General features: G+C 46.8%; 1 protein-coding gene across 2 annotated transcripts; it reads left to right on the forward strand.

The window, feature by feature from the left end:
* Nucleotides 1–7,022: 7,022 nt before the first annotated feature.
* On the forward strand, nucleotides 7,023–14,626 carry DUSP14 (dual specificity phosphatase 14). Of its 2 annotated transcripts, none has more exons than XM_048517769.1 (2): nucleotides 7,023–7,525; nucleotides 10,906–14,626. In XM_048517769.1, the coding sequence occupies exons 1-2, from the start codon at nucleotides 7,294–7,296 to the stop codon at nucleotides 11,550–11,552; spliced, it is 879 nt and encodes a 292-aa protein (XP_048373726.1). In that variant the 5' UTR covers nucleotides 7,023–7,293; the 3' UTR covers nucleotides 11,553–14,626. The 2 variants fall into 2 exon arrangements, with proteins under 2 accessions (XP_048373726.1, XP_048373727.1); XM_048517770.1 differs by lacking the exon at nucleotides 7,023–7,525 and adding an exon at nucleotides 10,257–10,421.
* Nucleotides 14,627–15,023: the final 397 nt, after the last annotated feature.

Here is a 15,023-nt window from a genome sequence, read left to right on the forward strand (position 1 = left end):
GAAGGTCTACACAGGATCCGTTGACCTGCTCTTGAGGAGCTGTTGTGAAGCCTCCACTGGCCGCTTTCCCGGTGGAGTTTCCCAGTTGTCGGATTCCTGAGCATGTGACGTCAGTTCTGAGCAAGCTGAAAGTTATTCCCTCCCGGGTCCAAAAAAAAGGCCTTTCAAAATCTAAATGAAGGATGAAATCAGATCCTGAACGACAGACATTTTCTGCAAAGAGTAAAACGCAGGAGGCCATTTTGTTATCAAGGATGTTCCTTTGATAATAAAAGATGGGAAAGTGAGGATTTAAGGCACAGGTGTCAAACCCGCGGCCCTCCAGATGTTATGGACTACAGTTCCCATGATCCCCTGCCAGCATCATGCTGGCAGGGGATGATGGGAACTGTAGTCCATAACATCTGGAGGGCCGCGGGTTTGACACCTGTGATTTAAGGCATTCGTGTATAATGGCTAAAGTGCAGACGTTTCACTAAATTTTTTTGCCTCTTAAAAATAAGAAGCCTTTGAAATTCACAAATGTTTTCATTCAGGCTTTTAAGGACAATTGTGCCATTGACTGCTACTGATTTGCCACTTTTAAAGGAAAAAACCCCCACACCTGTGTATTTTCTCCCAACTATTTAGTACACTTACCAACAAAACAAACTTGGAGGCCTTGGGCTCCCCATGTCTCACAGTATCCCTCTAATGAAAAAAAAATCTCCACAGAAGATAATGTTGTTTTGTGTGGGAAATTGTGTCAATTCGGAGGCTGATTTTCTTTTAAAGGAGATGTCTTTGGCATATCCTGTTACCAGGAAGATAACATATGCACTTAAGTATTTTGTGGATTAAATGCAGAAGGACATTTGCAAACATGACAGGAGGGATTTCCCTTTAAACAACAGCTAGAAGGTCTCCCTTTATCACTTGGATCCCCTTCAAGGACATTTTGCTGGGGTGGAGCTGTTTGCCAAGATTCTTTCCTTTCAGTCTGCTTTGGCTTTTTAAAAGAGGCTGCAGAACTTCACAGTGCCAAAAGAACCTTTACAGAAATTTAGGGCTGAGAAAAGACTTCCATTTTATCCCTTAAATATACTCTCCACAAGCATATGAGAGAACCCTGATGGGAAAATAAGTCAGAAGGTCTGAAGAACATGTCCCCTGTGGTCTCTGTTTAGCCCACTCCCCTTCCTACAGGAATATTACCCCTCCCACCCTACACAGACATAAGGGTCTCTTTCCCACTTCTCCGTTATCACTTGCTGATTGTCCAATCCACCCCTTCCCAAAGGCTGTTCTCTTGCATTTTGGAAAAAGGCAAAAGGATTACCCCCCGCCCCCCCTGCCAGACTATTCTGTCTCCCTGCTAGTCTCATTCATGCTGGGAAAGATCATGTGAGGGATATTTTCAAGGGAAATGGAATTTTCTGGGAAATGCTGCCCTTTGCAATCTCGTACCCCTAACTTTTCAGCCCTTGGGTATTTATTTATTTTTTGGTCATTTGCTTTTATTTTGGAGCAATAAATAAAACCGCACCATTTGTAAAAGCTGTGGCATCTGCGTCTCTGTGCTGCAAAGGGTGGGGGGGAGGGAAGAGAGAAAGAGCGTTTGTGTGTCTTTGTGAAACTCAAAACCTATTTCACAGAGAATCTTCGGTTTCTGTACTGAGCCAGTATCCTGTCGCTTCCCATCATCACACCAGAAATTGGACAGAGGGGTCAGGATGAGGGAAAAGTCAAACTGCCTGTCCTGTTCCTGGCCCTATAATATGATGCATTTATTTCACTTCCCTGCTAAGTACATAATGCCCCTTGCTGGACACAGTAAAATAAAAAAATAAAGTGTCATAACAGTTGTAGTAAGAGCCAGCTGAAAAATCATAAGCGAGTAAAACAGCTTTGGATTGAGTGAGGCTCGTCCCCAAATGTTTTCTGAAACCACACTTTAGCAACAAAACTGAAAACTTGGAGAAGGGGACAATGAGCCTTTTATAACCTGGATGTTAATTTTTGACCAGGTCTGCCCTCACCAGGAAAGGCCGCGGCTGTTGACAAAGTTGAAAATTCAGCTGTCCAGTAACTGGGCTCTATCTGGCTCCAACAGCGCATCTGTTGCTACCGAACTTTCTCCAGCCTGAAATAACTGCCTTTTGGATTTGGGGTTCGCTCGTTGATCACAGAAGCCACAAACCACTTGTCAGACTCTGCACATGTACATTTTATTTTATTAGAAGAAGAAGAAGAGTTTGGATTTATATCCCCCCTTTCTCTCCTGTAGGAGACTCAAAGGGGCTGACAGTCTCCTTGCCCTTCCCCCCTCACAACAAACACCCTGTCAGGTGGGTGGGGCTGAGAGAGCTCGGAGAAGCTGTGACTAGCCCAAGGTCACCCAGCTGGTGTTTGTGGGAGTGCACAGGCTAATCTGAATTCCCCAGATAAGCCTCCACAGCTCAGGCGGCAGAGCTGGGAATCAAACCTGGTTCCTCCAGATTAGATACACGAGCTCTTAACCTCCTACGCCACTGCTGCTCCTAGTTAAAATATTAGTTAAAATATTTTTACCTCACCTTTCCTCTTGGCTTAGGGTTGACTAGATCTTTTTCCTGACAAGATCCCTGGACCTTTAATGAATGCCTGTGGATCACTTTTGTCAGAGAACACTGTCCCTGCCATTTTATTTTGTGGAAGAGCCCCATCAGAGATTGTATTCAGGATTGGGGAGGGTGACAATTCAGCTATTATTTTTTGGTCTTCTCTTCCCTGGATCATAGCTGCCTATTAAGGTTGAATTTTAGAAATATCTCAGGCTATCTATGGCAGTAGTATTCTTTTCTTGCTGAATTTGCAAGTTAGAACTGGCAGTTCATCCATTTTTCAACTGTCCATGGACTCTGTTGCATAGAGCTATTATAATCTTGGACAGTTAGCTGAAACAATGACAGGAAAAAATGATTACTGGGTTTTAAATAGAGGTTAAGAGTTGAGATTGGCCTTATCTTGCGGTATCTGATGTAACATGCTGATTGGCTTATGTGCACATTCCTTACAAACCAATCAGTTATCTGAGTATGATCCCGTAACTAGAATAGTTCAGATTTAGAGAAAGAGAAGATTTATATATTTTTTCTATAAATATGCACTTATGTGGCAAGCAAACCAGATTTCTCTGGATGGAAGTCTCAGAAGAAGAATAGATAACTGGGCGGTTGTTTGCTGGGAAAATCAAACATTTCTCAAGGTTGGTGCTTTCAAGGTTGAATTCAATTGTCAAGGGATCCAGACTTCTGTTCTTTGAGATATCTTCAAATGCCAGTCACGTGTTCTTAAGTGTTCTTTTTATCTTAAGACCCACCAAAAGGTCATAGGTCAGTGAGCAAGCTTTTAAGTTTCCTAGATGTTTTCCCCCCTCAGGTGAGATAAAAGCCTTTATACTAGTAATTATGGTAGGGTTATTGCTGGGGAATCTGTTTACTCCAGTGCATCTGGTGACCCTGGCAGCATCTTATCTGTTATGTGCAAACAGCCACAGTTCATCTGAACCATTAGATTAGCATTCCGCATTCTTTTTATCCCCTTTTCAACATAAAGATGACAGATTTGTGAATTCCTCCGCCATTCTTGGACCATCTTTGTTCTAGAATGCTCTGCTTGGGTCTTGGTGCCTGGTTCTGTCCCCAAGGTACTAGGACCAGTGGTGGGATCCAAAAATTTTAATAACAGTTTCCGAAGGTGGTGGGATTCAAACAGCGCCGCCGCCGCACACACGCACCTCCAGTCCCTATTGGGCAGGGAGGTTGCTTTAGTAACCCCTTCTCGGCACTCAGAAAAAAAATTAGTAACCGCTTCTAGAGAAGTGGTGAGAACTGGTTGGATCCCACCTCTGACTAGGACCCAAGTGGAGCATTCTAGAAGACAGTCCAGGAAATGGCGGACGAAGTCACAAATCTGTCATCTTTATGTTGAAAAAGGTACAAAAAGAGGAAGCTCTTCAGCTTGCAAAATACGATAAAGCTTTCCCAGGAAGGGGAAAAGGGCAGGGATCTGGCATGCTGAGTCATGCTCAGTGTAATAAGCGAAACACAAGCGCGCAGCAATTTATTCTCTATGGGTCATTCCTGTTCACTTGTTTGAAGCTCCTGGTTGCATCGTGCACACAAGCAGGTGGGACCCTGTTGCACAACCTTTTAACTGCGTGAAAATTCCTGTCTGATCTGAATATTCCTAAAAGGCAGCTGATTCTGCAGGGAAAGAAGTCATCTGTTTACCTACAGTTATGAAGAAGTAAAACAGCTTGCCTCATCTCTTTCATAACGTGTGTGCTTGGAGGAGCAGGGGAGGGTGTGGAGACTGCTAAATAAGGTTTAGCCCAGCATTCTTAAGCGTAAGGCTGTGTCACTGACAATCCAGACCTAGTTAATTCATGCCATGGTACATTCCCTATTCACTACATAAGGTTGTGAAAGCTGGACAGTGAAGAAAGCTAACAGGAAGAAAGCAGATCCCTTTGAAACAGAGGCGTACCTGGGGTAAATGGCGCCCGGAGACAAATTGTCTCCAGGATGCCCCCCAGGCTCTGCCCCTCCCCCCCGCCCCAGGCTCCGCCCCCCACTGCCCTCAACCCCACCCATGTCACCATGGACATGGTAAGGTCTAGGGTGCCCACCTCTCCCCAGACTCCCCCTGCTGGCTGGGCTCCCAGCTGGCAGCCTGCAGTCTCTTCTGACCCCCCCCCCCTCCGGGCAGGCCAGAAGAGACTTCAGTCCTGGCCTCGGAGACCTTCTTTTATAAGCACTGAGGCCGGGGGTGGGCCTTGGGGAGCAGGAAGGGGTGGGCTGAGGGTGCTTGGAGGCAGAGGAAGTCCTGCTGTCTCGTCATTTTTTCGTGCCTCGGATGGGGTCGAGGCATGCGAAACAGCAGGACTTCCTGGTCACGTGGGGGGGCTGATTTTGCGCCCCCCCCACGTGACCAGAAGAGTGGCGCCCAGGGGTACCCCTTTTCCCTTGGCAGATACGCCACTGCTTTGAAATATATATTTTGAAGGCTTTCATGGCTGGAATCATTTGGGTGTTGTGGGTTTTCCGGGTTGTATGGCCGTGTTCTAGTAGCATTTTCTCCTGATGTTTCTCCTGCATCTGTGTTCCTCTGAAGGTGCCAGCCACAGATGCAGGCGAAACGTCAGGAGAAAATGCTACTGGAACATGGCCATACAACCTGGAAAAACCACAACACCCTTTGAAATATTTTGGAGGACAGTGTTACGGATTCTGTGAACTGCTCCTCCCCCACAACAAGATAAAATCAAGCCTAAATTGTGTCTACAAGCTAAAATGACTAAACTGAGCATATTGTCCTTGGGTCATATCATGAGAAGACGAGTCACTGCAAAAGACAATAATGTTAGGAAAATGGAAGGTAGCAAGAAAAGTGGAAGCACCAATATGAGATCAATTGATCCTGTAATGGAAGCCACGGCCCACAGTCTGCAAGACCGGAGCAAGGCTGTTAATAACAGGATGTTTGGGAGGTCACTGATTCACAGGGTTGCCGTGAGTCTGAAATGACTTGAGGATGCTTTACACACGCACAGAGCTCTGCATCTTGCTTCCAGCAACAGACAGCTGGGCAGTTCCAGGAACACTGCAGGCAAGAAATCAAGGCTCCATCCCAAGTGTCTGATATTCAGTGGTACACTGCCTCTGACCATGGAGGGGCTCTAAAGTTGGAACAGCAGTGGCGTAGGAGGTTAAGAGCTTGTGTATCTAATCTGGAGGAACCGGGTTTGATTCCCAGCTCTGCCGCCTGAGCTGTGGAGGCTTATCTGGGGAATTCAGATTAGCCTGTACACTCCCACACGTGCCAGCTGGGTGACCTTGGGCTAGTCACAGCTTCTTGGAGCTCTCTCGGCCCCACCTACCTCACAGGGTGTCTGTTGTGAGGGGGGAAGGGCAAGGAGATTGTAAGCCCCTTTGAGTCTCCTGCAGGAGAGAAAGGGGGGATATAAATCCAAACTCTTCTTCTTCTTCATGACTTAAATAGGCCAGCCTTTCTCTTCAGAGGGGAAAAAATGAACGGGTAAGGAAAGAATATTAGCGAAGACAGCTCTCTCCCCACCTCAGTCCCCAGTAAAGTGGGTTACTTGGTTCAGAATAATGTCTTGTCTTGCACCCCCGCCCCCAGGATACGACTAAATGCTGACGTTCTTTCTGTTTCTTCCTCTTGCCTTTGCCCTGTCCCAACTTCACCTCTGGGATCCCCAAACTTCCGCACTTCCAGTCAGGTCTCCTCTCCTGTAATAACTTTGTGCTAATTAACCCCCCAGAAGGGCTGGAAGCTTGGCACCTTTGCTGTGACTCACAAATGTTCTTCACACCTTCCCTGCAAGAGCCAGAGAGTGGGGGGGGAAAGAAGGTGGGGTGAGACTGTGACGCGCATAGTGAGGGGGAGACTCCCTCGGGGGCCAGAGCACCCCCGAAACAGCGACCCAGAAGGATCTCCCAGTGGGCAACACTGCTCCTGAGAGTGCCAACTCAGTACCATAATGAATAATAACTGGGGGTGGTGGTGGTGGAGAGAAAATGACGCTCCCCTTTAAAATGTACATGTGCAGAGTGCCTTCAAGTCACAGCCGACTTCTGGCAACCCTGATTCTCAAGGCAAGAGACTGGCAGAGGTAGTTTGCCATTGCCCGGCTCTGCATACGCACCCTGGTTTTCACTGGGGTCTCCCATCCAAATTATTTTTCTTGGGGGCCTCTCATCCAAATGGTTTTTCTGGAGGGGGGTCTCCCCCAATACCAGCCAGGGCCGACCTGTTTGAGATGCTCAGATCCGAGGAGATCAGGCTTACCTGGGTCATCCAGGTCACCTCTCTGTCAAAATATGCCCCCCCCTAATTTTCTGAACCCCATCTAAGGTCTCCAGGATCACCCACCCCCTCTTTGCTTGAAGGGAATCTGCACCGGAAGCGGAGGAGGGGGGGAAACCCGGGGCTGTTCACTCCCTCCCCCGCCTCCTCCTCCTCCTCCTCCTCCTCCCCTTTCACGCGCGGCGGCTTGTGTCAGCGGCGCTGACGCCAGCATCCTCCCCCGCATCCCGTCGCCATGGCAACCCTTTGTTACCTCCGACGCTCGAGTGGTCCAGCCCGGGAGGGGGCCGGCCGGAGAGGTATATAGGCAACGCTGGGGGGGAGCCAAGGAAGGCAACTCCGGATCCCCACCCAGGAGGAGGAAGGAAGGCCAGGATCGCGGGCCAGCCAGGCGAGGATCGGGGCCGGGAGAGCAGACCCGCTCCTTATTGATTGACCTTGATGGTGGCGATAGATGCGCATTATAAAAAAAGCGAGATCCGTCTGGAAGGACTGCGCTGCACCCGAGCCCGGACGGAGGCACTGAGATCCTCCTCCCCTCTCCGGCCTCGGCCTCTTCCCTCCAGGCAGGAGGCGGCCCCTGAGGATCATTTTCTCTCTGCACAGAGGAACAGGAACTTGGGAGAGCAGTTTGCAGCACAGCCTTTGCTGGAGGGCGGCGAGCAACTGACCGGTAATGGCTTCCTTCTGTAAAGTTTTGGGGTGGTTGGGCAGCCGGTTTGGGAGGCCCGCGCCCGGATCTGGAAGCGGGGAAGGTTGGAGAAAACGAGGAGGAATGGGCGCACTTGGAAGAGGAAGACTTTGAGTAACTTTGGGGTGGTTCTGTATGTTAAGAATACCTGAGGAGTTTTATGGCAGGTGGGAAATGTGCTTTTGGGGAGGGGGCAAGGAAATGTGAATTAGTGGTGTTGGGCCCATGTGGAAAGCTTAAAGGGGGCACATGGGATCAGGGACTTGGAGCCAGGCTTGGCAGCGCGCGGGTGCGAAATCTCACATTTTTGCACCCAGTTAATTAATCCAATATAAGCGCCACACCCTTCGCTCTGCATTTATAAGTTACCAAAGGTGGGTCGGAGTGCCAATTCTATGCACGGAAACATGACTCAGGATAAAATTCGCCCTACGGGGCTTTGTTTCGCTGTACTGGGGTTAACTCTTGAGCACATTACTTTTGTGGCAAAGGTGATTTGAAATTCAACTTAAAAAAACAATAACAGGGTTTAGAGGCAGGGTGTAGAAATGAGGCACGAAGAGGTGGTTTGTCCTTTCCTGAGAAGTGGGGGGCAAACATTCATTTCTTTCTAGACAGATCTGGAGTTCAATAGGGAAGGAACAGTTGTTCCGAAAGTTAAAGGGAGAAGAGAGGGTGTGTTAAAGGATGAACATTTGAAGGGGAATGGTATATGCAGCCAGGCAGGTTGGAAGTGTTAAATGGGAAATAGTCTATCTGAGCTGCAGAAATTTGGGGAACAGGGACGAGGCAGTGTTTATAAGTGGCACACAAGGGAGGTTTGTAAGGGATGTGATTTCAATGCACGCCAGAGGAAATGTGAGGCCAAAGGAGGTTGAAAGTGATGAGACAGTAGAGTAGATGGAGGCAGAACTTTTGGTTCAGCATTCCTAGAGAGGCAACCAGACTGGACCTAGAGCAGTGGTTCTCAACCTTCATAATGCCACGATCCTTTAATACAGTTCCTCATGTTGTGGTGACCCCCAACCCTAACATTTGTCCATTTTACAGAGGGAGAACACTGATGCAGAGAGTCTTAGGCGACCCCTGTGAAAGGGTCGTTCGACCCCCAAAGGGGTCCTGACCCCCAGGTTGAGAACCACTGACCTAGAGTGAGGAGATATTATGTCATGGGTGTGTGTGGGGGGGATAAAGGGTGGCGTGCAGAAGAATGCCTTTTGGGAAGCCATTTGAAGGCACGTTCTAAAGAGCACCTCTGTTTGTTTTGATGAATCCAAAATATTTATCCGTCCCCTTATTCTTCATTCACCGTACCTTATGCATATTGGAATGGCTACCTTTGAGGAAGGGCTGTGGGTCACGAACAGTACATCTGCTTAGCACACAGAAAGTTCCAGACTTAGTAACCAGTTATAAGGGACGAGTTGTAGGTGAAAGACCGCCACGTGAAGCCCTAGAGAATCACTGCCCGTCAGGGTAGAAATGCTTGACTTCAGTGGATCTGATTCACTATAAGGCAGTTTTGTGTGTCTGCCCAAGATATAAACATATATGTAGAAAGCCTTCATCCACTGCCCAGATCTGCAAATAGTGGAAACGGCATTAAAGGGTAACTGATCTGTGTTACGCAATCTCAAACGTGTGCCTCTGCTCTTGATGGGTCCTCACCCACTTTTCAAACCTGATTGCTTCTGGTGGGCCTGCTTATTGGTACAGGAGCCACAAGAAGGGTTGTATGAGCTGGCCATTGAGTCTGGAAATGAGTTAACGTGAGAAGCGTGGAGTGCTGGTGGTTTAGGAATGCCATCCACCAGGTGGGACTTGAAGATCTCTCGGTATTACAGATGACCTCCAGAATGCTAAGATCAGTTTGCCTGGCTTCTTTGGAGGGTAGACTCCATGGCCATGTATCTCATGAGCTCTGCCCCTCCCCAAACCCTGTTTCTATTAGCCCCAGCCCCCCAAACTCTGGATATTTCCCAACCTAGTGCTGGCAACCCTACCTTGGTTCAAGACACATTGAAATAGCAAGTTATTATAACTGCGTGGTGGTGATATACCTGAGCAGAATTCTTTTAAGGAGATGAAAATGCATTGGGTTCGCCATCAAGGCCCAGGACAGATCTCTGGGCTGTGGTATATCCCAGGGAGCATAAGCCTTTTGCAGTACAATATTTACAGAATCTATTTCTTAATCTTGGTGCATTCTTATCCCAAAATGTATTTGTTAGACTCAGTGTTTTCAGTTATGTGTCAGCCGCACAACTCAAATTTGAGGAGAAATCAGTGCATCCCGGTTTGGATAATTCCCTGGTATTTAGAAAGGGGGTGAGGGGAGGAGGGACTTCAGTCTCTTTGCCCCATGGATGTTTTGTGTGTTCTTGAGATTATTATGAAAGTGTGATAGATGAACAGGAGGAAGCAATTTGGGAAGAAGGAAAGCATAAACCAAGTAGGGTATAACGAATGCAGATATTTGGGGGAGGGACTGTTTGTCATATAGAGGAAGGGAACCTCTCTGATGCAGAGGCAACTCCCTCCCTGCACACCAATAACCACAAAGCAAAAGTTGCACATTAATACCAACACACACACCCCCTGCATTTTGAGCCCACTGCAGTTTTGGCAAAGGGGTTGACCGGCAGAGAGCCCAGGCACTGGTCTGCTAAAGAGCCCACTGCCCCTTTAAGAGGCTGTCCGCTCCCTCCCCCATGCCTCCATTTTCCCATCTTCTCCATCATCCCCTTTCTGCGCATCATTCCTGCAGCATCACAGTTTCTAGTTCCTTCCCTTCTTCCCTCCCCCTTCCCTGGCCCTTGGAAGCAGGAGTCGGAGCAGCCACCGGCCGCTGCTGGGGGACTTTAAGGAAATGATTGAGGTAGGATATCGGGAGATGTTTGGTTTTGCACAAATATAGAACTTGCTGATGCACATTCCCCTGCAGTCCTCTTTTGCGCCCTCCTTTACTTTTTTATTGCTTCCCGTTGCTGTGTCATGTCATCTGTCTCTGTTCCCATCTCCTTCCTAAAATCACTGTTCCCCTCCACCCCTCTCCACATACTGTTATTGTTCGGTCTCTCCTGTTTGCACCAATAATCGCTTCTCGTTCCTGTGCCTCGTTGGCCTCATATCTGTCCAGATTGATCTCTTACAAATCCATGCCTACCCCCGTCTATCACGTGCAGAGGATTTTATTTTCAGCTGCTATTTGAGAGTGCTGTTGGTCACAAAAAGCATTCTGAATTGTGAGGGTAGGAGTGGCTCGGGGGGCGGTTAAGTAAGAGCGTTAGGGGACATGATGTGGCCGTTTAACTCTTAAGCGTGGCCCGGTTCTTAAGCCTTGCCTTTCTTCTCCTCCACAGCTGTTATGTACGCTGAACCATCCACCATGAATTTCCGGAACCACGGCTTTTTCCGCCGTTCTCCGCCCCCTTCAGTGACCAAACCGTCCCCTACCGCTGGGAACGCTCTGTCTGTCTTAGGAGGCATTGCCCAAATCTCGCCCTGCCTCTACCTCTGCTCTGGCAATGCAGCATCCAACAGACACATGGTCTACTCCAGGGCAGTGACTTGTGTGGTGAATGCTACCATGGAAATCCCCAATGCCAACTGGCCAGATATTGACTACGTCAAGGTGCCTGTTCCTGACCTTCCTCACGCTCCGCTCTCCTTGTACTTTGATTCTGTGGCCGATAGGATACACCAGACCGGGAAGAAGAATGGAAGAACCCTCGTCCACTGTGTGGCAGGCGTCAGCCGGTCTGCCTCCCTCTGTATTGCCTATTTAATGAAATATCACCGGTTGAGTCTCTTGGATGCCCACGAGTGGGTGAAGAGCAGGCGGCCTGTCGTGAGGCCCAACGTAGGCTTCTGGAGGCAACTCATAGAATATGAACGGAAGCTGTTCGGCAAGAACACTGTCAAGATGGTGCCCTCGCCCATTGGGTTGGTCCCAGATGTCTATGAAAAGGAGACCCGCGGGCTGGTCCCCGTGTGGAATTTAAGATAGACGCTGGGTAACTTTGGGGAGATGGTTGGGTGGTGGGCTGGCTGGAGTTAGGATCAAAATGTTCCACCATGGTAGGACCTTGGTATGACCTTCCAACATGGTGGACCTTGATAAGGAATTCTGTTATGGTTAGTCTTTTTGTAAGGCCTTGCAATATTAGATCATGGGAAAGACTTGATTTACTTGGACCTTCCAGTGTGGTAGACTTTGATGGTTCCACTGGGGCAGACATCACTAGGAATGTCACCTTGCTTATTCTGAGAAGATAGTTAAGAACAATAAGTATAGGGAATAAAGATTACTATCTAAAACAAGGACACCAAGATCTTAATAAAGCACCTCTCCCTAGTTAGGAGGCGAAACATGAATCTTTTGGAGACAGTGTCACTACTCCCAGCTACTTCCTAGCAATGGAAATTGAAAATATTTTTATTTTTCAGTGAACACAATATACATTCTCCCCGTCCTCCTCAGGGAGTGATATTTAAGCACCAAGGTGATATAAACCCCTGTTAATGTTACTCCAAACATTCAAGGAGCGCTGCATCAATAGTTGGCCAGAAATCAGGAACCTAAAAATGACTTAAAAGAATCCAGTGCTAGAGGGAACGTTGAAAAAGGGAGGGAAACTGATATAAACGCTGGTTTTCACTGAACAGGCTGCAATCTGGTCCATAAATGACATGAATACTATGGCTGATTCCGCATGGGCCAAAAACAGCAGTGTGAAAACGGTGTGAAAGGGTTCAAAACGGTGTAAAAGGGTTTATACTGTTTTCACACCATTTTCACACTTCTGTTTTTGGCCCATGCGGAATCAGCCTATGTTTCAGTAGAGTGTTCCAACTCAGGGAGGAGAATCCAAAAGGACTGAGGGAAAAGGAAGGGAGAATTTTAATATTACCTCAACACCAGAGCCCACCCAAAGCTGGGGAGGACATATGGCACCAAAGAGGACACAGTTTAAATGGAAAAGGGTAGTGGTTCATAGATACCTCTACTTCTGGCACTAGGAATTACAGTTTAATATAAAAAAAAACCAACCCATCTTATCTCTGCTCCTCAAGGCCAACAAATTGCAAAGGGCCCTGGTAGCGCGTGGGTGGGAAGAGGGGAGTTTTCTAAACATTTCACCCGCAAAGAAGCACATTTCCAAAGAGAATAACCTACCCCTGGAAACTGACAGAAGCAAAAATCCATTCAGAAGAATAGTAAAAGCAGCAGCATTCTGAGCAGTGAATTTAATATCTGAAGCAGCAGCTCGGTGTTTTAAACAAAGCTGTGCGAGGGGTGAATTTTAAGCAAAACGTGACAGTTCTACTTGAAGAGGAGCTCCACAGTAATGGCACAAAAAGGGAAAGATACACTCTGCAGCTGTAGGCATTTTCCACGGAAACGTACTCATCGTGTGTAACATTTCAAAATGGTGCTGACAAGAAGACCAGGCTGCACCTAGAAGCTGAGCCGAACCAGCAGACATGTTATTTCAAGCTGCATATGTTGTTTTGATGCCTGGTTGTTTCTTTTTTTTGGTAAGATGCCGACTCCCAAGTTTTTCAAAAGGATTGTTGAAAGGCTCAGATTTGCCGTTCAGATCCCCACTTGAGGAAGTTTAAAGCAAACTGCTGTTTTTCTATGAAGGAAGTTCTAGAATGAAGAAGTTGCACATCCTTTACCAGCCTCTGTCACAATCAGCCCCTAGTACAACTCTTCCCCCCCCAAAAAAGTCTTGCCATCTTGTAAACAGGGTTATTGTAGCATTCTTAAACATTCATGAATATTCCTACGACCATATAAGCAGTAGCAGGTTGAAATCTGTTTTCTTTGAACAACTCAGTACATTGTGTCCTAACATTATTTTGGCTTTTTTAACCCGATATATCAGAGTTCCAGCGCAGTGAAATAAGCTGCTAGATTAATGTGATCTTTGCAAAGAAAATGTCATTTCTAAGCCAAATCTTTGCAAAAAAATAATGAACTAAGCCACTTGGGAATATGTTGGTTCTTATATATTGCAGGCGAATAACTGCTCCCCCAACCCACCCACCTTCCTGTTTATGAATAAGTTGAAGTATCTTCATTACCTCCGCCTGAGAAAACAGGCAGACGGTATTTGGCAAATTGGATCTTACGACTTTCAAAGCGTAAGCCATATTCCCCTTTCCCTCCCTCAAATATTTTATTATTTTACTTTGTTAGAAGAATACGGGGGGTGTCATGTAACAAAACCCCTTCAAAATATTTTACAGAAAACTCGTATAACTTTTTGTAGACTAGAGTCTTATTGGGTCAAATATCTATCCTAAATTATTGGGTCAAAATTAATAGCAGCAGCTGTAAGTTGACTCCAGGAAGGAACGTAAGCTGTCATACTAATGTAGTTTTTTAAGCAACACCCTCCAAGTATGTTCCTTGGTCTGTAGCCTGTGACTAGGAATATACGAAGCTAGATTAGTAGAGAGTTGAGAAATAAAGCCAATTAAAGGTACCTGAGAGCAAGACTGCGGTTCAGAGATTTTTCAGACCCCCGAATTCACACATTTCCCAGAATCTACACCTCCAAACCACCATCTGCTTGAAGTCTGTTTTTCATCTCTTCAGGCAGAGCAAGGTTTGGGAGCTGAAAACTGCTGGATTTTCCCCCTCAAACCATAGCAAGTTCATCCTTTCCATTTAAGCACAGAATGTCTACGTTAGAAGGCTCTTAAAACAGCTGGCATCTGAACAAGGGGGTTAACGTGCTATATAGACAAATGTTTAAGCCAGCATGTAGCACTGGTTAATGTAAGAGTCATTGTAGCCATACAGAACATTTCCCTCCCAAAGTAGGAATTGGGCCCATGAGGAGAATTTCAGCTCTCATTAAGGGGCAGTTGGTTGACACGGGTCACAGCACAGCGGGTCTTTTTCCCCCCAATTGTTACGTATACATATCTATAAATATTTAAAACCTATGCCTTTCTGTATAGTTTGTACATAGTAGAGGATTAAATGCGGGAATCTATATTAATTAAAGCTAGGGTTTCTTATGGCTTCAGTTCAAAGATCTTAATAAATAAACGTTTTAAAACCGCTATGATGCCCGCTTTTGTGAAAGAATCCTCTTTTTCTTGGCAAGAAGACAAAGAGACACGAGAAGGGGAGTTGATTCTTGGCGAAAGGTGTTCTCAAAACAGCTGTGCAGGGAAAACATTCCGTTCAAAGGCTTTGGTGGGCGAGTGTCAATCCTGGAAGTCTATATTGAGTTACTTAGACCAAAAAGTCTACAGCTAAAGACAGTTTATCACACTTTGCCCCAAACATTGCACATAACATTATAAAATCCTTATTTTGCTGTGCTACTTCTCCCAAATCTGTACATTGTATTTAGAGAAGAGTTTCGGATTTGCACCCCACCTTTCTCTCCTGTAGGGAGACTCAAGGTGGCTTACAAGCTCCTTTCCCTTCCTCTCCCCACGACAGACACCTTGT

The sequence above is a fragment of the Sphaerodactylus townsendi genome, linkage group LG15 (assembly GCF_021028975.2).
Source record: "Sphaerodactylus townsendi isolate TG3544 linkage group LG15, MPM_Stown_v2.3, whole genome shotgun sequence".
Taxonomy (NCBI): domain Eukaryota; kingdom Metazoa; phylum Chordata; class Lepidosauria; order Squamata; family Sphaerodactylidae; genus Sphaerodactylus; species Sphaerodactylus townsendi.

Bases quoted from the DNA above. Each gene is read 5' to 3' on its own strand.
- DUSP14 (XM_048517769.1), top strand. From the start codon at position 7,294: ATGGTGGCGATAGATGCGCATTATAAAAAAAGCGAGATCCGTCTGGAA. The intron at 7,526-10,905 runs GTAATGGCTTCC...TCTCCTCCACAG, and splicing joins GGGCGGCGAGCAACTGACCG to CTGTTATGTACGCTGAACCA.